Here is a 24,081-nt window from a genome sequence, read left to right on the forward strand (position 1 = left end):
CCCACCCCACCAAATGGTCAATCTGCCATGGGCCGATGTGCCCCACCACGAGTCTATCCGTCTAATAGCTCAAACCATTAGGCTCTATCCTCTACTATATTATCATCTATATTTTTTTTTAAAAAAAATCTTATTTTATTATTATTAACCAATACTCATTTGATGTACATATTTATTATAGTTTCACATCATCTAACTGGAGTATTTATTGATCACCCGAGTACATATTCATATCATCTTAAACGTATCTTTCTGAATGTTCTCTTAATAAATATAACTCTGAATTTATCTCTAATATTTTCATTTATTATTCTATACACTTTTATATGTCATACATAATGGTTGCTATTGTTCATAATCCATTTCATAGGTAGTGTTCTCAAACGGGCGATCATATGGCAAGACGGGGTGGCCAACCCATCATCTTAATGGACTAGAAAATTTCCAACCCAACTCAAGGCAGATTACGGGTTAAACAATCGAACCCATGAGGCCATCAAATAAATAAATAAATAAATAAATATATATATATATATATATATATATATATATATATATATATAAGATTGAAATTTTTAAATTTGGATTACGATTTAAACAGGTAAGCCCACAAGCCTATCAAAACAAATTTTAAAATAAAATTTTTAAATTTGGATTACAATTTAGGTATATCAAACTCACAAGCTCATTGAGTTTTTACACTTTAATTTTAAATTTTGGAAGAAAAAAAAAATCTCAACCCATGAACCAACCTAAGTCCACAAGCTGACTTTCACGAACCACGAGCTTAGGCGGGTTATATGCCTGGACCCATTTAAAATGGATTGATAAAATTATAATTTAACCCACTTAAATTGTTTAACAATGTAGATCAATCCAATAACTCAATCCAAATAAACGGCTCTGGTTATAGGTGATGGAATGAAAATTAAAGTTCAAAATAAGGTTAAAAAAATTATGTTAGTGTTTACTTCTATTATTGCGCAATACATGCATAATAGTTCAAGCCTAATCAGATAGGCATATGAGGTATATATAATTTTTTTTTGCTAAAAGACATATTTTGGTTAAATAAAAGAATAAGATGTCCGCTAAGCATAAATGAAAACTGACATCCTTTGAGAATTTTATCATTCTAAAATGGAAGTGCATAATGAAGGCAGTTTAAACTAGGCAACAAAAATCATCATGCCTAAAAACGAAAATAGAGTTGAATAAACTTACTGTTCTGTATATGTTGCAGATTTAGGCAAAGCTACGCAATTAACTCGGTTTAAATACATTCAGTAGTAAATTCTAAAAGAAAATTGAGATCATTTCTATTTCATAATCGGTAAACATGCATTAACCAAAAAAATTATATAACTCACTTTAGCCTTGTAAAACCAGTTTCAACTTCTGAAGTTACAAATGAATAAAATAATTCTGTTCGCTTGTATATTTCAGGCACTTCATATTGAATCCCAAATTTCCATTTCATAATGCCCCATTTGATGAACCCACTGCAGTGCCCGTGTTCATATGCATGGCCAATGCTGGAAATCATAAATAGTCAATACCTTGATTCACACAAGGATCATAATCCGGCCTCTTATTTCTTATAATAATAATTATAAGAAATGGCATAGGGCAAGGATTTCACCAAATAGACAGCATCATATATGATCAATTGTCTTTTACGGCTGTGACCAAATTGATTCTTGCAACTATTAATAATACAACAGTGAGAAGTTTTAATTGCCTAACTGTTTCCAATGGAACTGGGCAACCTTTTAATAGAATTAGGATGCAATTGAAATGTCAAAAGAACTTCTCATAATCCTGTGGTGGCTGGTCCCACACATCAATAAATCCTGAGAATACAAAATTTTGCTCAGAAAGACACAAATTTTTCAGTAGTTATAATTTAAAGCTATCAAGAGATGGTCTAATTTACCTACTGAACTTAATATTCATAACCAATTTGATGATTGAGAAGTACAGCCACACAGGCAGTAATTAATTAAGAAACAGCAACCATGAATACAGATCAATATATTGATATCTTATCAGGGTATAAAGCACATTAATCCAGTATTACTATGGAAAAACTCAGGATGTGTATGACTTGCAAGGTGTGAACTTGATTCAATCTATTTATCGGTCATTGGAAATCATACTTTGGTAATTTGGTAAATTGAAACCAAGGCTGATGGTCCATTTAAGGTGCTCAAGAAAATTGGCAAGAAATGCTTGAGATCGAGCCCCTGAAGGTTATGGAGTGTCTCCAATGTGTAATGTGGCTGATTTAAGTACTTATCATGGAACAAATGAGCACTTGAGGATAAGGTTTTCTAACCCAGGGAGATTGACAAAGGAGTGCTTAATGTGCTGCATTCAGGTTTTGTGAATCTCGCTGACCCTACTGTATTATTTACAGTCCATAAGCCAAATGAATGCTAAAGAGTTAAGGAAAAGTTATTGCTGTTCCTTTAATAGGTGGTCTAGTGTGCAAATTCAAAGGGAGAATTAATTCAGCTTATGTTCTTGACCAAAAGTATTAAAGAGTTTAATTATCAGTAATAAATCAACCAGTTAACTTTTTTAGCAGATTTTGTATTTTCAAGGAAAAGTTATGTTGTTCAGCTTTATCTTCTTTACCAAGGAAAGCATTAAAAACGTTAGTTATCAATAGTGAATCTATAAATTTCGTACTTCCCAAAACATGGAGGGATGTTTTATACACTAGTATTTATTTTGCTGTTTGCAGTAAGAAAAAAGTTTAGACTTGACGGTTAATTCAGAAAATCTTTGAGTTTCCTCTTCTATTCTATGTATCTCTTAGATTTATCCTTGCATGATGTCTAGTTTGGGTCTCTATCTGAGTTTATGCATCCTGATGATGGTGAATTTCTGTATCTGTTAGTGAAGTTAAACTTGGTGGTGACCTTTTATTAGATTTGTTACTTTAAGAAAATCTATCAATCTACTACAAGATTTCAATTATCATTTGCTTATTAATCGGTATCAGAGACCCTCTTCTGCCTAAGCCAAAAAAAAAAAAAATCCAAGTTATTGTAGAAATTTCTCAAACCAAAATTCATAGAGTTTCTCCTAAAATGCCATGCAAGTAAACTTTCTTTTCAATATAACATGCGAGATTTATTATCTCGGCACAAAAGTAATAGGTAGTGAGTATTCATTCAACATAAACCTAGCTACGTCTTGTTGGGCTCAGTTTTTTATTCTCCGCCACCTCATTTTGTTAGATGTACACATTTTCTTATGATTGGGCTCATTTTCAATCAACTAAATCTACTTGTTAGTCGATTAAACGAAATCATACATTGATGCATCCTTTTGGATCACGTCCGGTTCACTTGAATTTAAATTGCTTTGCATTAGTTGACTAAATTTTGTCATTTGATTGTGTCATCAATTGATCATCCTTTTACCATTAGTCAATTGATATAGATATGAGTTTATCCTTAACCGAACACTGACTACTATTTTACCATTAGACTAATTTGTCATCTTCAATCGACTCCAAGTGATAACCTTCAACTTCTTCAAATGATATCATATTTATTACTTACATGCTAAGAGATTACCTCATGGACTTTTTCCATGTCAAGCATCCCGTTGTCATTGACCTACTGGGATTTCTTGTCTACCAAGAGACCTCGCCTCCAGGTCTTCCTTCATCCACTAGGTATGTGTCCACCTTAACCTATATGGACTTTATCTGTCAACACTTATTGAACTTCCAAATCTACCCGCGCCTATGGAACTTCCTTTGTCTAATGTCTGATTGTCCTCGACCCACTTGGATTTCTATCAACTCCTATTTGATTCTCCCATTGTACTTGCAATGTTAGTATCAGGAAACCTTGCACCTACAAACTTAACAAAGGAACAAAGGAACAAAGGGCATGAATACAATAATATAAATCTAACTTTAAACCTTTATAAATTAAATCAAAGCCATGTAGCAATATGGTTAGACTCAACCACTTAATGCATAATTGTAGCAACACATTTGGCAAAGAAAGTCGCACAATTGCTAGCCGACTTGGAAGTCTAATAGGTGTTAGTAAATGAAATTCTAGTATGTCAAGGTAAATTGGATACCTAGCGAATGAAGACTTGGTGGCAAGATCGCTTGGTAGACGAGAAGTGGTTAAAGATAACTAAATACTTGGTATGGAAAAAGTGCAAGAGGTAATCTCTAAGCATGTGAGATGTGAGAGTAATTTTCTTATTTAAGTGATGCTATGACCAAAATATATGTGTTTCAAAGTCAAAGTCAATGGGTTAGTCAATTTATTTGTATAGTTAACTAAGATTTGCGACAAAACAATATTTATTCCAATTTGAGTCGACTAAATCATAAATTTAGTCAATTTATTACTCAAATTCATATTATTATAATTGTTAACCAGAATATCATTTGAAAAAGTTAAAAGTTATGACTTGCAGTTAACTGAAGATGATCTATCAAAGTCATCAAAGAATTTGGTCGAGGATAAGCTCGCATCTATATTAGTCGGCAATCCATTAATGACATAGTCATTAGCAAATGACACAATCTGAACCAAGGAAATTGGTCACAAATAGATCTAGTTCAATTGATTGGTACAACAGCAAATAATTCTATTTAGTATGTAGATTGAGTCGAGTAAAGTTTACACAATTGATTGATGCCATAGAAGCAGTTGAGTAGATGCAGTGAGAAATTCCAAAATTAGTGAATTCAACCAATGTTTAAAATTTCGAGTCGTGTTAAAGTTTTTATTTATAATCGGATCGATATGATTTAAGCACCATATTGTGTCGTGCAGATACGGTTTCAATTTTTTTTAAATATCAATATATTAATTTAAAATAGTTATTAATATTTGATTATTATAGATATTTATTATTGAGTTACCTTTGAGATATTGTAAGTTGAGTTCAAATTTTGATATTATCTCATAAAATGTTAAATACTTATTGAGTAAAAGCTAATTTAAAATTAGTTAAAACCACCAAGTAAACATGCACAGTCAGGTTAATCTAATTTAAATTAGATTTAAATTTTTAAATCAATTTAAAATTAAACTAAATTATATATAATAATTTAGTTCATAGAATATTTTATAAGATTAAAAATTATATTATATGTTATTATTATTATTTAAATAATCTATTTTTCTCTATCCTAAAAAGGGTTTTTTTGTTTATTTTGTAGATAAATAGAGAGAAAAATTAACCACCTTTAAAAGAGATTTTTTTATGGATAGATAGAAAAAAAATATATTATTAATTAAAAAAAGGTAGCCCGGTCATAGAACTCCCGCCTTGCGGGTCCCAAGAAAGGATCTATTGTACACAGTCTTACCCTGCTTTTTGCAAGAAACTGTTTTTAGGATTCAAACCCATAACCTTTAGGTCACAAAGTAATAACTTTACCTTTACGTCAAGACTCCCCTTCAAATAATAATAATAATAATAATAATAATAATAATATTATTATTATTATTATTATTAAAGAGGTTAAAAAAAATTAACCTCACAGTAGGCGTTACGATCTCACGGAGGACACTTGAGGTCATTACTATCTTTGTGGCCTCGTGGTTGTCTCCGTGACCTTACAGATGTCTCCCAACACCGTGCCAGTTCTAGTCCGCAAGTAGAATGAAATCTCCCATGAAGACCGACATGACATGGTGTTTAATCCCTTGAATTTAATTGATAATAACCAATCTCACTCAATATCTAACAAGCAAAAGCAACTCAAATAATAATCAAGAAACAACAAATGTTCCGGTTAGAGAGAGAAGCTCTCCCTTCTCTCTAGAGGGAAGGCAATGGCAAGCTAATGAGAGGGATGCTGGGGAAGACGAGCCACCTCAGCCCTTCTCCCTGAGTTGGCTTTGGATTGGTGGGGCTGACTAGTACCATCAGTGCATGTGACCTCACTTACTAGGTGTAACAGTGTGAAAACCAAGGCTGTCAGGCTTAGGCAGTAGTTTTTCGGCTTGAGCGACCCGCCGTAAGTATGGCAAGGCAGCAGCACACAGGCGCAAGCTGAGAAGCCAGCAGAGTCCAATGCTAGAAGCTGGCAACCCAAACAAACAGGACTCCGAGTGCAGAGCAAAATCGACCCTCCAATCTAGAGCAACAGGACCAAGCTACTCCTACAGATGGTCAATTGGTGGAGGCGCAACTAGAGGGAGATGGAGGAAGACGAAAATGGATTGATTTGTTCTCCACCAACAGGCTATTCTCACAGGATAATGCCTTGAAATTTATCCTATCGAATACTGACCATGTTGCACTTGTAGAGGGAGATGTGGACTCGATTGCGGATGCAATGGGTGCTTGCTTGATTTGGCGGTTTGTTGGGTGATTCCCTTGATGGCCAACAATCAAGGCAATGGCCAACTGTTGGAAGGTGCAGTATGACATCCAGGTTCATAGGATTATATGGCTTGTATTCAAATTTCACCAATTGTGATTGTGTCCTAAGAGGAGGGCCCTATGTTGCGTATGGTTGTCCGTTGTATCTGAAACCACTGCCTTTTCTTTTGACCAGAGGAACTTCAACGACTCCCAATCTGGATGCAAATCCGTAATCTGCCTTTGGAGTGCTGGACAGAGCATTGAGTAAATTAACCTCAAAGGTTGGTCGGCCTCTATCACCATACATGTTTGAGATCTGCATTAAGATCTTTAGGAGGCAGTTGCAGCAGAGTACGATACGGCCTAGTTTCAGCTTCCACCCACAGTGCGGGCACCTCAGAGTGACTCATGTAACTTATGCAAATGATCTCCTTCTTTTCAGTCGGGGTGATACAACTTCAGTAGGCACATTGATCACATATTTACAGGACTTTGGTTCTACTTCTGGACTTCAAGTTAATCGCTTGAAGTCCAATATTTACCTCACTGGAGTTGATGATATGACACAAAGTAGGCTTCTATCCATCGCAAGTTTCCAGGAAAGCACTATGCCTTTCAATTATTTCAAGGGTTCCACAAGCTACACAATGCCTATGGATATCTAATTATAGCCCGCTAACTGATTCTCTGATCTGATTGATCAACGCCTCGCCAAGAAGGACATTGTCTTATGCAGGCAAGGTGCAGCTTATTACTTTAGTACTTCATAGAGTCGAGTGCTTCTAGGTTTCTATTATGCCGCTACATATCATCGACTATATCTATAGCATATATCGTTTTTTCATGTGGACGTCCAAGCACCCTCTAAGGTCTTGGGCAGATATGTGTAGACCAAAAACTGAGGGCGCATTCAGAGACTTACAGGCGTGGAACCTAGCCCTCCTAGCTAAGGTTCTTTGGAGGATTCAAGAAAAGGAGGATGTATTATGGATTAAATGAGTACATCATACCTACATGAGTCTCATTGATTTGTGGTCCAGGCAAGCAATTCATTCAGATTCCCCGTTGATCAAGTATTTACAACACATATGAGATCTCATCCTTGAGGCTGCTGGGTCACCTAAGGTGACTAGATGGAGACTGGTAAAGTGGTTTTCACAAGATGACAGAGTCACCTAGGCTTATGATTTCTTCTGAAGTCCTAGTCCCAAGTGCCATAGGCACGGACAGTGTGGAAGTCTTACATTCAACGAAGTCATGCAGTCACTTTCTAGATGCTTGCACAGCAGAGGCTCCCTACCAAAAACCAACAGGAGTATCAGGAGGATCGACAATGCATGTTTTGTGGACAAGTGCTAGAGACACATGAGCATCTATTCTTCCAGTGCCCCCCGATCGTAGACCTATGACGGAGGATTTGAGGTTCGCGGCATATGCATCTAGAGATGTCTACCTACCGGAGGACAATCCGTGTCTTTGGATGGTATTATAGAGGGAGCAGGATGGCGACAAAGGTTCATCATTTAGCTTTATCATCGCTGACACATTATGTGCGGAGGGCCCGAAGTCGTAATTTTTTTGGTGAGGGTTAGTTAGATGTAGAAAGAATATTCAGGAGTGCGCAGATATAGGTCTTTAGGTATCTATTCAGATTTGATACTACATCAGATATGAATAGAACCTAAAACCTCATTTTGTACATTTTGGATAGATGATATACCACTTTTACTTATCCAAAAAAAGAAACAACAAGTGTTCCATCTAAGAATTATGCGACTCTTAGCTCTCCATTGTCGTTCTTTTCAAGTTTCATAGTTTTTTGTTGTACTATTACAGTTATTTTTCTCATTTCAATTTTTAAGCTTAAGGTTTCTCTAACTTTAAGCTTCATATTCTCATCATCTTTGTATTTATATGTTGTTGGGATTTGTAAAAGGTTTTTCCACCTTTAAAAAAGAGAAAATATAATGGATCTTCTAGGGGTGACTCACCATACGAGTGCATAGATCGTGGAGTAGGCCATGATTCCAAACTATGTAAATAGTTACATCTACTTTTCTTTTCACACTAGACCTTCTGTACTCGCACAAATCTGTCTAATTCAATACTTCCTTTGTGCATATTTTTCAAAAAACCATATGAACTATTTTTGTTGTATTTTTCAAGAACTTGAAAATATTTAATTTCTATTGTATTTTCTCAAAAACTAAAAAAGACTTAATTTCCATTGCATTTGTTAATTATGATAAATTACACTTCAACCCCATCATCGGCATCTCTCCCGATCTCACAACTACGATCCATGTATTGGAGTAGTTTTGATTTAATATAATTTTCAATTTCCATCCGCTAGGATTACAACTCTTCCTCTTAAATTTTCCTTTATCAAATAATATTATTGTTTCCTCTCATCATAACAATCTAAGCATATTGACAAACTAAAACACGATAAATGTAATATGATAGGTAATGAATCTATTATACAAGCAAAAATATAATGGATGATATATAAAGGAACAAGAAATTAAGCTATCATGATAATTTAGTCATAATATAGACTTTTTTTATAAATAAGGTAAATGATATACAAGGATTTTGTAAGAAGAATAAATTAACAAATTAAATAACACTATTTTAAAAAGAAAGAATGTGAATTCAATCAGACGGTATGAGTTAATTAATTGTTGAAATTCCTGTAGCTCAAGCCTCTATTTGAAATTAGACTTGGATCAGATCCAAGCAAGACTTTCATAATCTCTACCGTTACCACTATATATTGTGTATCGCTCCTTTAGTACTAAATATTGTGTTAAGTCTTAAAAAAGCCAAAAGGATAAAGTGCACCACTCCAACCCTATTTGATTGGGCCATTGTAAGCTAGTTCTAAGTTTTCAATTTTTTCCTATAAACCGAAATTTTTTATTTCTTTAATGAGTTTCTAAAATAGGAGAAGACAAACAACATAGCACTAGAAACATAGAGAACAAACAAAAGTAATTTTCTAAATCTCATCCAAAGTTTAAAATTTCAAACCGTGATACAATTTGGGTACTTTTTAAATATAAATATATTGATTAAAAATATTTTCATTAATATTTGATTATTATATGTTTATTATTGAATTATATTTGAGATATTGAATGTTAAGTTCAAGTTTTAATATTATTTCATGAAATATTTAATGTTTATGGAGTAAAAGTCAATTTAGGATAAGTTGAAGTCCAACAAGTAGATTTCGATTTATTTTGAACATTTTAAAATAAAATCAAATTTTTATATATAATAATTTAATTCATAATATTATATTTTATAAGGTTAGCAATTTGTTTCCTCCATCTTAAAGAGATTTTTTTGCTATTTAAAGGAAAAAAGTTAATATGCTTTAAGAGTTTTTTTTCTCTATTTATCTCGTGGATAGATAAAGACGAGAAAAAAATTAACCATCCTTAAAGAGCTAAAGCGGTTTTTTTTTCTCTATGTTTACTCTCATGGACGGATGAAGAAAAGAAAGAAATAATAGTGATGCAGGTAATGGATGGAGGAAAAAAATTAAGAGAGAAAAAGTAATAAGGAAAGGAACTGAAATTAACTTTCTAAAAAAAATTTAAAAATGACACGGCCTCACAATGGCAACTGCAAGGTTACAACTATCTTTGTGACCTTGCAAGGTCGTCACAAGGTTGCGACTACCTCCAAGACCTCACGAGGTCGCGACTCTGTGCCAATGTCAGTCAACGAGGAAGATGGTATATTATGTCAATGCAAACTGATACGATATTTTATATCGTGAACTCATCTCTATTTTTAAAATGGAAAACTAAAAATGATAAATTTATACAAATAAATTATTATTATTTAATGTTTTTATTATTATTTAATTTATTATTATTATTATTATTTAATTTTGTATTATTATTGAATGGTTTAATTATTATTATTATTTTAATTGTTTTATTATTATAATTTTAATTGTTATTGTTGTTATTATAACAATAAAAATTAATAATCAAGCAAATAAATTCTCATTATTTCTATCACTTGGAATAATTCAATATTATTAAACCAAACTAGTTTTTATATAAAGCAACAAAATTGTTTACGCATTCTTCATTTCTTTGAAATGAAGAATTGGGAAAAAAAAATCATAGGCCAAATAACCCTTAATTTTTTTTCTACTCTTAGAAGATGGTCAAACTTAACCCAAATAGAGTTGGACAAATGAAATCCAAAGAGAAGGGACCAAGCTTAACAACTTGATTGTTGGCAATGTTAGTCCTTTATGCATAAGCCTTCCTTTCTTGAGCATCAGATAGACTAACAAGGGACAGTGGAATAGGGTGGCAGACAAGGTATATATAGGTTTCTAAAAAAGATGGCTTACATATTCTAATTAAATTGCGGGCAGTGGTTACACAGTCAATTGACTTTGGTCAACTATATTGTAACATATTAGTTCACCAGATTTGGTTCTCAAGCCATGATCATGGTTATTAATCCTGTCCGAAAATCGTGGAAACGGAAAGCTGGGGATGTGGCTGCTGCGTTGACTGGATATAGACCACGCTCCGATCTGCAAGTACAATAAACATCAGTGTCGAGCCAAGGAAAGGGTCCCGGCGTTGGTCCTCCGACGCTCAAGTCAGTCACCGGCACGAAGAAGAAGACGGAACAACAGTGACACAAGCGTAAACCGTGAATATTGCCTACCTGTGCCGATATACGGACCCCCCCTTTATATAATACCCTGGAGGGCGATGTGCACGCTTTTCGAGACATGAGCACTTCTCTCATTGTTTGTGGACACGTTCTCCAATTGGTCCTGGACACGTGGTCATGGACAAGTTCTCCAATTGGTCGTGGGCATGTCCTCCGATTTATCCGTTGTACGATCTGCTTGTTGACTATGCCTCGTGTCGGCGGCACCATCTCCCAAAAGTATATCCAAAGACACATCAGTGTTCCCGCTGATCGGCCGAGCGAGATAGCCGCTCGGCTAAGTACTCCTCCGCTCGGAAGGACTGGGCTGCTCTTCCATACAACGATGAGTTTCGATAGTACGTTCTTACCCGACCGGAATAACGTTTCGGTCATCTCTAAGCTACTTTGCTCCGTGACGAATTTCTGGTGATCTTGGTTGCACGGGTTTGGGGCCCCGCTCTATTGAGTTCAATCAATTAGATGGTAAAAGGGAACTGGCCTTTGATCCAGCTTAGTTTGTGTTGATCCCAGAAGGGTCCCACTCTATTGAGTTCTTCTTTTGTCAGTCCGCATTATAGCATACAGGTTGCTTTGGCATTGGCTTCAACCTTCTTCATGATGCTAGTGTATCAGTTATCATGCTTGAACAATAATAGTTCATTATCACTCAAATATATGTATTTCTTCACATTTATTTCGAAATATAGAATATTTGTTAAAGAAATTGAAGGAATCAATCACTTGCAAGGAAAACTATTTGGTTCCGTTCAATTCTATTGTTGACTAGATGTTGTCTAGTGGTTAACTAGAAGTCAAGTCCCACAAAGTATTCGATCAAATGAACAATAATGGTCGACAAGGATAACTTAGTCAATAGTTGATATGGACATGGGAAATGGTTATCGATAAGATCCAGCCACAGACATTATCTAGATTATCGACCAAATGAATAATAATGGTCGACCATATGTTAAGTCAATAGCTGACGAAGTAGAAGGATAAACTCGACTCGGTAAAATTTGTACGGGTTGATTGACCACATGAACACTACAATTAGGCCAGATAACAAAGTCAACAGTTGATCCCAGATGTTGAGTACGCGTGGCAGCCAAGTAGATGGTTGGTCGTTCAATCAACACAAACTAAGCTTCAAAAGTTCCTATTTCTATCATTCAGAAGCTTTCCACAGACAACAAAGAGATCTAATTTCAGATAACTTAGCATTCTTCTTTTGGTATTTTATTTAAGTTGTCATTATTATTGGCCGCCAACTTTTTCTTTCATTGTTAAATTATTTAGCTTTTACATTGTATTACTTAGTAAAATTGTGTAAAGGTTTCCTACCTCTGAAAATTTTTAGAAAGGAGAAACTATAATGATTTTTGACGAGGACTGATTCACTCATCACTAGGTCGTAGAGTAGAAACCTAGGGGTTACTGAATCACATTAAATGCCTATGTAAATTTTATTCTTGCCTTTCATTTCAACTTCAACTAATCTCTTATTTCAAAATTAAGATTGATTTAAAATTTTTTTAAAAGCACGATTCAACCCCCCCCCCCCCCCCCCCCCCCCCCCCCCTTTCCTCTCTCTCGCTCACCTCGATCCCACAAATGAGAGGTCTTTGATGCCAAAAGGGAGAGAATTTCTTTGTTTACGAGAAAGAAAAGGAGTTCTGCCAGCCTTATTTAGGCATGTTGAATCTCTAGAGTTGATTCCAACGCTACAAAAACAATGAGCACAACTTTGAGGCTCACACAAGGAGATGGGTAGTTCCAACACTGGATGGCATCACAAGAGCAGGCAGTGTTGGGTAGTCTGAATATGCAAACAATGAAAAGGAACTATCTGATGAGGAAATGTTGTTTGTTGTGTCAAATCTAGTGGCAAATTTATAAATTATGAAGGATGGATTGCAGGTATGCATAGCAAACTTGCCTAAGGAATGCTCTAGCTTTGAATTATGAATAAGGCGGAATAAATCTGAAACGATGGACTGGAAAGGTGAGTAAAGGGAGAAAAGGATCAAAATAGTCACTAGATTGCAGCAGAGACTTAGAATTGCTTGTTAGGCTCATTGGCAGTAATGCTCGTGATAGTGCCTAAGTGGAATGACGTAGACCATGGTTGAGGGATGTGGTGGGATGCATGCACAATAATTAGAATGAAATCGTGTAAGAGAAAGTAGACTGTCAAACACCAACATCAAGAACCAGATATCAAAGTAGCACCAAAGTAAATTAAAATTCACAAAATACTTTACATTGAGGTGACATGGGGATTAGATAATCTCTAATATAGATATAATTGATCTCATGGCGGAATTGTTGTTCCTTTTAACGGCTACAAACCCAAAAAAAATTAGAAAAAAAAAGTAAAGATATTGTAAGAAATAATCTTATACCTAAAAGGACTCAATTACAATAGAAAATAAATCAAATTATAAACTAGGAAATGAAACTAAATTAAATAAACTTCTACCAACACTTCTCTATGGTCCTAACTAAGAAAATTACCACATTAGAGATTTTCTTTAACTGATTATTCTCCTAAAGATGGAAACTTATCACAATAAATTCTTGCAAATCTACTTTCTAAAAATCAAATCCCTCAGTCTGCATTATTACTTTTCATGTTCCAATTCTTTACCATATCCTAGTGTACTAACTAGAATTGAATGGATATCAATTCCAAGAAGATAGACAATCATGGACGTAAGATATTGGTTTTGAATCACAATATGACGTGTGTGTGTGGGCGTGCGTGTGTGCGTGCGTGCGTGCCTGTGCGTGTGTGCGATTGTGTAAAGTAGTGAATAAAACATGCCAGTTGATAAGCAAACGAAAAAGAAGTCACAATAAACTAATGGTCAAATCAAGTTTTCTAGATATAAATAACCTTTTCATGGAAATCATAATAACTACAACAAAATAATATTTGACAAACCTATATCTCCAAGTGATCCATATATTGAATCATCAACCACAGCAAACTCCTATAAGAAGGCAAATACCAAAATAATAAGTAGGTTTATATTAGTAACAACATCGCATTTAATACTTCTGCACCATGTAAGTTACAGTGACATTGTTCACTAGAAAAAAAATAATTGAATCTCAATACTAGGATTCAATGAATGTTACCTCTGCACCATGAAGACCCATTCCAACTTGAAGGTTATTAAGTTCAGCTTGGTCTTGTTGGCTGCATCTCATATCAGCTTCCAGATAATCAGAAATGACCAGACCATAAGTATCCTGAACAACAGGGAGTTCATCTGAATGTGTTGTGTGGTTTAGAATATTCTCCGCTGGATATATTATTTCATTCCTATAACGACATTAAATTGAAGTTAGACTAATCAAGTGGCCTTTCATATAGACAAGCCTTAGAAGTCAATGAGGAAAACATTAAATATATAGGATATCTAATATCCTGATTTAGGGAAATAGCTCTCTATAATGCACCAAGGTCCAACATCTTCCAACCATGACATACAAAAAACTGTCCAATATTCAGTTGAATGAATGCTTACTTAGATTTCAGAACATCATTAACTTCCATTGGGGAGTCTTCTTCCAAATCAATTACTTGAATGGCTTTTCTGTCACCTGAAAGTTGGTTGGAGTCGTATGTATCATTGGCCCTGTTATTTCTTGACAGGCTGAAATCAACTGAAAGCTGTTTTCCAGATGCCTGTGGAAGAGCTGAAGTATGGGAAGCACCCAACATATGGTCCTCATGAACATCAGTTTCATCAGGAGCCTCCATTAGGTTGAGGTCAAAGATCTTAAAAGAAGTTGGTTGGTTACACTTTACTCCATCTATTTTCAAAATGGTTTCGGCATCAACAATTGAAACCGAAGGGGCAGTGATTGGTTTCAGTTGATAACCTGGCTTAGTTATTTCTACGTCCTGTGATGACATCTTAATGAACAGGCTAGACTGTGTTTCTGTAACACCATCAAGCTGAGAAAACTCATTCTGCTGAGATGTATTGGGTGGAGGTGAACTAACTTGTTTGTTAAGTTCCTCTTTACCAGTCTGCTCAGTAACCTTATCTTCCTCACCTACACCTACTACAGTAAGGGACATTTTTGAACAAGGCAGACTCTGTTGAAGATCACACTGAGACTCTATTGATTGCTTGGAGGACTGGATATCATCATCAGACAAATTGACTGGCATTTCACATTCAGGATTGACATTGTGATGTATATGTGAATCTTTCACTATGCTATCGGTTGGAAATTTGTTTGCAATTGTTTCAGTTTCTCCACCAGAAACTTCGACCACATTCACACCCTCATTCCTGAGATCATAATCAAGGAAACTTTTATAGGTCAATGATGCTCGGGTTTGTTTCAGGGAACCATCAATTGGGAGCTTGTCTAAAACCATTTCAGTTTCTCGTTCAGAAGCACATTCAACCCCGTTTCCCACCTTTGGAGAAGCATGAAAAATAGTGTTTTTATGTGCCAGTGATGACCGCAGTCTTCTTGGCACCTTTGGAGAACCACCAAGTTTCAACAGAGTATCACCGTGATCAATGACAGAGCCGCATTCCTCAACTTCACCAGGATTCACGGTCAAATAAATCTCCGCAACACCCTTATTACCCACGTCTTCACTCTCGCAGCTCTTAACTTCTCCAGCTTCGGGATTTGAGGTCATCACATCGTCTGCCCTGTTCACATCAGCACACCCCTCGGCGGGGGCATCCTTTCTGGTATTATACGAACTGGCCTTTGATCCAGTGTCCTCCGACTCCGATACTGTTTCGCCCACCACTTCATTCTTCGATTGCTGTTCATCTCCAGCAACCCTGCTGCTCCCAACCTCCTCATGCCCGCTCTGGCGGTCTTTGTTGTATCTTGGGCCCAAAAAATCATCGTCTTCCTCTTCCACCATATCAGAATAGCTTCTACTCCGTTCCAACCACGGTTTGTATCCTGCCCGTTCCCTACCCCAGTCCGGACCACCATCACCTCTGTTGTAGGACCCCGTTGTTCGACGCGCCCTAGAGTTCTTCCTCGGCCCAAATCGATCGTAACCATCGTTGAACCTTTTCCTTGCATAGCCAGCGCCAGAACCGGCGTCCCCCAGCCTCTCCATTGCCGGAACTCGGGAGTCATTGAAAGACGAAGGGATGGGGTTTTCTCGCGCGGGGCCAGTGAATTCATGCGGGGTGTCGTCGCTTACGAGGTCCCGTGGGAAAGCACTGGAGGGGAACACTCCCTTGGAGACCAGGTATTCAGCGGCGAGGCGGCCGGCTTCCATTAGGATTTCCAGTTTCGTGGCGGGACGGTTGTGGGGCTTCGGGTAGCTGCGGTTGAAGCCTCCGCGCCTCTGGTGGCGGCCGAACGACGCCCCCGACCGGTATCCATCGCCGGCGTTGCGGTACTTGGATTGCATTCCGTTCGGTCCTGAACCAGATTTCATGGAAAACGCATCTGGGATTAAAAAGAACGCTCGGCTCCGGCTATGGGACGATTTTAGGCCTTGGACCCGTTTGTAATTGTGGTCGAATTACGGTAGTAATTAGGCCGCAGTTAATTGTGATATCTATTTGTGTTCATCGTTTTAGATTATAGTTTATATCGGGATGAATAATTAAAAATTATCTAAAAATCGTTGGCGGTGGACAAATGACCAGTCTGGCGCCGAACAAGGCGGTCTTTAAGTGACCTCTGATCATTCATCCCGGTCTAAATTAAAGAGATCACAACGTAGTTATAATTATAAATGATTCATTTATGATCCCCTTGTTTTTGATTAGGGGATATGTCACTATGCCAGTGGGGCGGAGAGGGAGGCGGTGGAAGAAAAATAATTTTAGGGGTTGGTTACTAGTTCAGCTTTCTAGTGGAGGATGCTCAACTTTTACAAATATTAAATAGCGCACTTTATTTTTTAAATTTATCAAATTCTGTATTTTTTTTCAAAAATACCTTTTTATTTATATACTCTCTCATCTGACACGCATCTAAACCACCAAAGTAAATCTAAAATTTTAAAAATTATTATTATTATTATATTTTATAATATTATAAAATTATTATTTGTCTCGTTTAGGAAAATGTTGATTTAAACAAAAAAAAAAAAAAAAAAACTCAAGCGGATTAACTAAGGCATGGAATCAAAATTACAAGGCATAGTTACAAGTTTTAATTTTAATTGAATCTAATAAATTTGAGTAATTTTGACACAAATTTATTGATAGTTATATAGGATCCAAATTTAGAAATTTTAAATATGATCAAAATCAAGAGTGTCTATAAATACATAAATATTATGTTGAATGAATATGATAAATTTAAATCCATTAGAGATTTTCCGATAAAATTATAAGAGATACAATTTTATAAAAAAACATAATAAGCTAAATATGGTATAAAATTACAGTTGGAGAGTATGGTTATAGTTAGGGATGATAATTTTTTCTATGGTTCGGAGTTTCACGGGAAAAATATGAAATGGAAATGAGTTCGGAGAGTATTTTAGAGTTCCAATTTAGATATTTTTCAAATCCCTACAGGTTAAACGAGAGTGGATATAAGGATGTTATCCTATTGCTGAATTTATCCCAAGAACAACAACAACAACAACAACAATAATAATAATAATAATAATAATAATAAATTTTATAATTGATTTATTATATTAATACGAAAGAGGTTGAAAATTAAAATCCTTTTTGCCAAGTCAATGGACATTTGAAGTGGGGATAGATGCGGGAATGGGATTTAATCCCCATGGAATTGGGGATAGAGATTCCCCGATTTAACAAAACCTGGGCTGGGACGAGGGATGGGGACGGAGCTATAATTCAAGGGTGGGAATGGGGATGGCAAACTTGCCCCAGTCCCGACTCATTGTCATCTCTAGTTATGGTTGTTGATCCGGTAATGATGAGGGGTCCTACCAAAGATAGGTCAAAGCAAAGAAGACTAGCTGACATGAAAAACAAAGTTAAGTAGGGTATCCAGGTTCGCTAAGCAGACCGACTACAGCCGAGCGAACCGAGTACTACTGAGCGAACCTAGACTATCGAGCGAATGGTACCAACTTGAGAGACAAGTAAGCTGGGTCTTTCTCGACTAGGTAAATTGTCCTCCAATCACAAAGAAAAATAAACAACCGCTAGTCTCGCTGATCGAGCACCACGCCCGGTCAGATGAAGATAATTGAGGATAGTTAGGAAGTTCTGAAAGGGACGAGCCAGCGGGCCTAATGACACTACCGATTGGGTGAACCCCGGTCGAGCGAACACCAATCAGCCGAGCAGGGTCCTGCCAAATATCTTATCATATCATTTTAGGAGTCTGTACCGCTGACAACAGGGCATGTCCAGCAAGTAAATCTTACTTCAGAAGCTTTCATGCTGTCACATCAGAGGATTGTATGGCTACTTAAGGAATGGTATCAGAGACACTTTTCGTCATGTCTTTTCCTAGGACACGTAGGAAAATGTGCATATGCATTGGGACGCGTGCACAAACACTATAGGAACACTATAAAAGGGGGTTCCCATCCACAGGGAGAAGTATGTGAAAGTTCATCTTTTACATCCTCTAACTACAGTTCTCCATTTCTTGAGATCGTTGGAGACTGACTTAAGCATCGGAGGGCCAACACCGGGAACCCTTTCCCGGCCCGGCATTGACATTTTTATGTTACAGAGCTACGTGGAGTCTTCACCGCGTCAACTACACTGCCACATCCCCAGCTTATCATCTTCGTTGTTTCTAGATAAGATCATATTTAGCGTCATCTATGGGAATCTCACTTGAATCCGAAACGCAGAGATAGAGGATGTTGGATGACTTACCACCGTGACATTAATACAAGAGGAGTCGGAAATGCTAATACAAGCACAAGCAACTAAGATGTTGGAGCAACAGTAGGTAATAGTCGATCGCCAGGTGAATGAACTCACGATCGATCAACAAGCTGACCATAGAGGCCGAGCGAAAAACCCCCGCCGCTCGCAGGCTGAGCAATAAGTCGATTGGCACATTTAGAGATGCACTGAATATGTCGATCCCCTATCACTGAGCATTGTTCCACACCCCTTTAGAAGAACAAGGCCAAATGGATAGGGCCTAAGGATCCTCATCGGAGGATGTGCCCACTTGGGACAAGCGAAAGGGTAAGCATCAAGGTTCGACGATTCTTTCGAACAGATAAACAGGCAACTCTCTCAGGAGATCATGGACGATCGGCTACCACAACATTACGCACCACTAACAATTGGAGAGTACACGGGGGCAACCAACCCCAAGAATCACTTCATCAAGTTTGTCAATATGTCCACGCTACATTAGTACACTGACGGAGTCAAATGTTGGGTTTTCCTCACCACGATTCGGATCAGCACAGAGGTGGTTCAAGCGACTGTTGATCGGATAGATCTGCAGTTTCAAGTGCTTCCGCTCGGCGTTCCTACAACAATTCATGAGTAGTCGCTGTCTCCAAAGGAAGAATGTCAACCTGTTCGCGCTTAAGGCCCAAGGAAGCCTTGTGAGCCTACATTAAAAGATTTAATCAAGTGGCAAGGGCTTTTAGAAGGCGAGTTCTTTCGGTCACTCATCCAGAAGCCCCCACGAGACTTCGATCACCTACTCGGGTGGGCTATCGAGTACATCAATGTTGAAGAGGCTTAGGCGGCTCGAAGGAAGGAACCGATCCTCGAGCCAACAACCACCCCGGAACGTCGAATAACCCATTCAAACCCACCACCAAAGGGGCTCCGAGCAGGAGCAACACAACAACACCAAGAGTCTCGTACACACATAGTCCATCATGTGGAGGCTGAGCGAGGAAGATCCACCAAAAGACAATGGACGCCGCTCTTTTGCTCGTTCCATCGGGTGGCGACACACAACACTAGAAACTATTACAATCTCAAGCTGAGGCCTCGCTGAGCGACCTCACCAAGATTGCACCACCGCTCCCCATCCCCTGACTGTCACCATTATAGGCGATCAGGAGGGCATTGTGAAGAGAAAAGGCCCTCAGTTGAAGAGCATCGACAGTCAACGCAAAGCCAGAGAGCATCAGCTGAGCGGTTGCGACCCTCAGCTCGAGAAGTGGAGAACCGCCACAACGCCACTCGGGGCAACATAGGAATTATCGCAGGGGGGTCGGCTGACAGTGATTCCAATTGAGCCCGGAAGTAGTAGACCAGTAGTAGCGGGATCGGAGATTAGTTTCGGTCCTCGAGATTTAGAGGGAGTGGAGGTCGCTCACGACGACGCCTTAATCATCAAAGCGGTAATCGCTAACTACAATACTCACTATACTTTCATATAGACAGGTAGCTTGGTGTCGACCTTTTTGCATGTCACGAGGCGCTCCAAATTAATTAAAATTGAAACTCATTAAACTAAATGAAACACATGTAATAAGGAGTCTCAAGTCGTATTTTGCCAAGGTTAACTAGTGAGTGTGTACAAACTCTAGAATTGCTTCAAATTGAATTATTTCATCATCAAGGTCAACTAGGCATTTCCACTTAATTCACATAACAAATTGACTTCATCTAATAAAATCACTATTAAAATCAAAGAAGAGTTAGTCACTTCTATTCATGATCCAATTCTTTCTTACCAAATTAGCTTCAATGAAATTCGGATTCCTTCATTCACAATTCAATAACAACAAATACAATCACCAATCAAACTTGTAGAAGCCAAATTAGCATTCCAATCACATTGATTATCAATTTCAATAACTATACTCGAATGCTCAAACCAAATAATATTGAATAAGAGGTAACAATCAATATATCAAAATAAGCATTCCAAATGTAAACATAGTCACAGTCATAACCTGTCAATGAACCAAACAAAAGCCTTGCTAACTAAATAGCTAAAACTAAGCAACTTATATTAATCAGAACTCTAATGCAAAACAGAAATTAATTGCAAACTAATTATGTGGCTGAACATGAGTTTTGATTACAGAAATATAAAGAAATCGGAGTTGCAAGTAAGAAATCAGAAATTGGATGGCAAAAGGAATTCAAACCAGAACAAAATGGCAACGAAAGTATATCAGATCATTAGATCTGAGCATGAACATCAACAATTCAAAGATAAAGGAAACTAAACCTAAAAACATTCCACTATCCAAATCCGGATCAAAATTCTCCACTCTGCTGTGAAAATAGAGGTGCTCTTGGAAACCTCCCCTCAAACACCCTACTGCAATGTACAAGCTTACAACTATTTCCAGAAGGTGCTCATAGCTCTTAGAAACCTCCCCTCAAGCTCACACCCAACTGGAAACCTCATCGGCAGAAAAACAAAGCTTAGATTCTGTGAATTGCAAACCAGTTCAATTGATCAGATCGTTCCAGTTTTGCTGCGAAATGGAGATTGAAAAAGGATCAGAAACTCCGAGAAACCTCCCTCAAAGCTCTGGTGGATGTGAAGATCGCTGTCCGAGAAACCTCCCTCAAACAGGATCGCGACAATGAGTAGAACCCAAATTGCAATCGAGAAACCTCCCTCGATCACTCTTTGCCCTCGGAAGATGAACGTCGGTAACTCGCAATCGCCGTCGGTGAAGGACTTCAACTCTCAGATCTGAATTGTGGAATGGGATCTCGGCGTCTCGGAGGAGAAGAAGAGAAGAAGACACTGTGAAGAATCGCGAAAACGCTCAGTCTAAAGAGTACTGTAGTTCCTCACAGTATTTAATGTTAGGACCTTCGGACGCGGCTAGAGAGGGGGGGTGTGAATAGCCGACCCCAAATTCACGTTTCTTCCTACAATTTTAGTTAGCGCAGCGGAAATAAAAGATAGAAACGAAACAGGAGAATATCAAACCTCAAACGCGACGATATAACGAGGTTCGGAGATGATACTCCTACTCCTCGGCGTGTCCGTAAGGTGGACGAATCCTATCAATCCGTCGGTGGATGAGACCCGGAAAATCGGCTAATAAAAACTCCTTCTGGGTGGAGAAACCTCGCCACAATCTCTCTTGCAACAGCAAGATCGGAGTACAAAGATAAAGTAAGAAGCCAAGAACAATATGAATGTAAAAACACTAGTTTTCTTGCCTTCTCGTCGACTGGTGATGAAGCAACCACTTCACGGATGGCAACAACAGCAGCAACTGATCAGTTGGAGTCCAGTCGAGGGAAGCTCACACGAAGCTTCAGCAGTGGAGAGCTCAACAAAGCTCAGATCGCAGGAGCAAGAAGAAGTCCACTTGTAGAGGTCCTCCACCTCTTGATTTATATGAACCTGCGAAGAAGAAGACACAGACACAGAAATCTAGCCGTTGTGACTCAACGGCTAGACCTGGACCGATCAGGCTCCACCCTGATCGATCCAGGACGGATCTGATCGGTCAGGGGACCGATTAGGCCTTAGGCTGATCGGTCCCAGACTGATCCCAACTCTCACAGAGAGTTGGTTGCAGAGCCCTGATCGGTTTGTGGACCGATCAGGCCATAGGTGGATCAGTCCACAGACCGATCCCTCTTATTCCTTCTCCCACTCTGTTTGGCTACTGATCGGTCACCAAACCGATTAGATGACCCACAGTGAGAATCAGTGTATCACTGGATCGGTCAGCAGACCGATCCAGATACCCATAGTATCACTGGATCGGTCAGCAGACCGATCAAATTTCCCAGCCTTAAACCCTAAAACCTTCCTGATCTAGAGAACGAGCTACCGAGCCCTCTCTGACCTAGTCCGGAAAACGAGCTACCGAGCCCTCTCCGACTTCCACGTCCGGTCCAGAGAACGAGCTACCGAGCCCTCTCTGACCTAGTCCGGAGAACGAGCTACCGAGCCCTCTCCGACTTCCACGTCCGGTCCAGAGAACGAGCTACCGAGCCCTCTCTGACCTAGTCCAGAGAACGAGCTACCGAGCCCTCTCCGACTCCATCCAGTCCAGAGAACAAGCTACCGAGCCCTATCTGACCTAGTCCGGAGAACGAGCTACCGAGCCCTCTCCGACTCCATCCAGTCCAGAGAACGAGCTACCGAGCCCTCTCCGACCTCCCATGCCAAGCTTCCATACTTGGACTTTTCCCGTGCCAAGCTCCATGCTTAGACTTTTCCGTGCCAAGTCTCCATACTTGGACTTTTCCCCGTGCCAAGCTCCCTGCTTGGACTTTTCCGTGCCAAGTCTCCATATTTGGACTTTTCCCCGTGCCAAGCTCCCTGCTTGAACTTTTCCGTGTCAAGTCTCCATACTTGGACTTTTCCCCATGCCAAGCTCCCTGCTTGGAATTTTCCGTGCCAAGTCTCCATACTTGGACTTTTTCCCGAATCAAGTCAATTCAAGTCGGCTCAACCAAATCAACCTTGACCAAAGGTTGCACCCATAATTTCCCAAGTTTCTATTCTTGTCAAATATCAAAATACAACTTCTCTATTCTTGTCAAATATCAAAATACAACTTCTCTATTCTTGTCAAACATCAAAATACAACTCGAGTCTGGTCAACTCGAGTTGGGTCACCCAGGTCAACCTTGACCTAAGGTTGCACCAACAATCTCCCCCTTTTTGATGTTTGACAAAAATCATAATCAAGTTAGGTTAACCCGATAACCTAACTTAGGTTTTCCAATAGTTCTCCAATGTTCTCCCTTGAACATTCTCTGAACATTCTCCCCAAACTCCAATGTTCTTCCTTGAACATTCTCTGGACATTCTCCCCCTTTTTGACACACATCAAAAAGAGTGAATCAAGGTCAAGAGTTTCTTTCTAATGAAAGTCCCATACCTTTCATTGAAACCCTTAATTTTCCCTTTGATACTAAAGTCAACAATCAACTTAGTGATAATCCCATATCACTCATCCTCAGAAATCTTGATGAGTAAAAACTCCCCCTAAAAGTCAACTCCCCCTTGACCAATAGGTAAAACTCCCCCTAAAGGTCAACTCCTCATTGACCACTCCCCCTAAAAGTCAACTCCCCCTTGACCAATAGGTAAAACTCCCCCTAAAGGTCAACTCCTCATTGACCATTGCACCAACAATGTCTTGGA

General features: G+C 38.4%; 1 protein-coding gene across 1 annotated transcript; it reads right to left on the bottom strand.

Moving 5' to 3' along the window:
• Window positions 1-1,290: 1,290 nt before the first annotated feature.
• Window positions 1,291-16,545, bottom strand: LOC122042896 (uncharacterized protein At4g26450-like). Its single transcript, XM_042603284.1, has 4 exons — window positions 14,598-16,545; window positions 14,206-14,392; window positions 14,009-14,057; window positions 1,291-1,853 (listed from the first exon to the last, which is right to left on the bottom strand). Exons 1-4 carry the CDS (start codon window positions 16,502-16,504, stop codon window positions 1,801-1,803), a joined length of 2,196 nt encoding a protein of 731 aa, XP_042459218.1. The 5' UTR covers window positions 16,505-16,545; the 3' UTR covers window positions 1,291-1,800.
• Window positions 16,546-24,081: the final 7,536 nt, after the last annotated feature.

Source organism: Zingiber officinale, chromosome 2A (assembly GCF_018446385.1).
Source record: "Zingiber officinale cultivar Zhangliang chromosome 2A, Zo_v1.1, whole genome shotgun sequence".
Taxonomy (NCBI): Eukaryota; Viridiplantae; Streptophyta; class Magnoliopsida; order Zingiberales; family Zingiberaceae; genus Zingiber; species Zingiber officinale.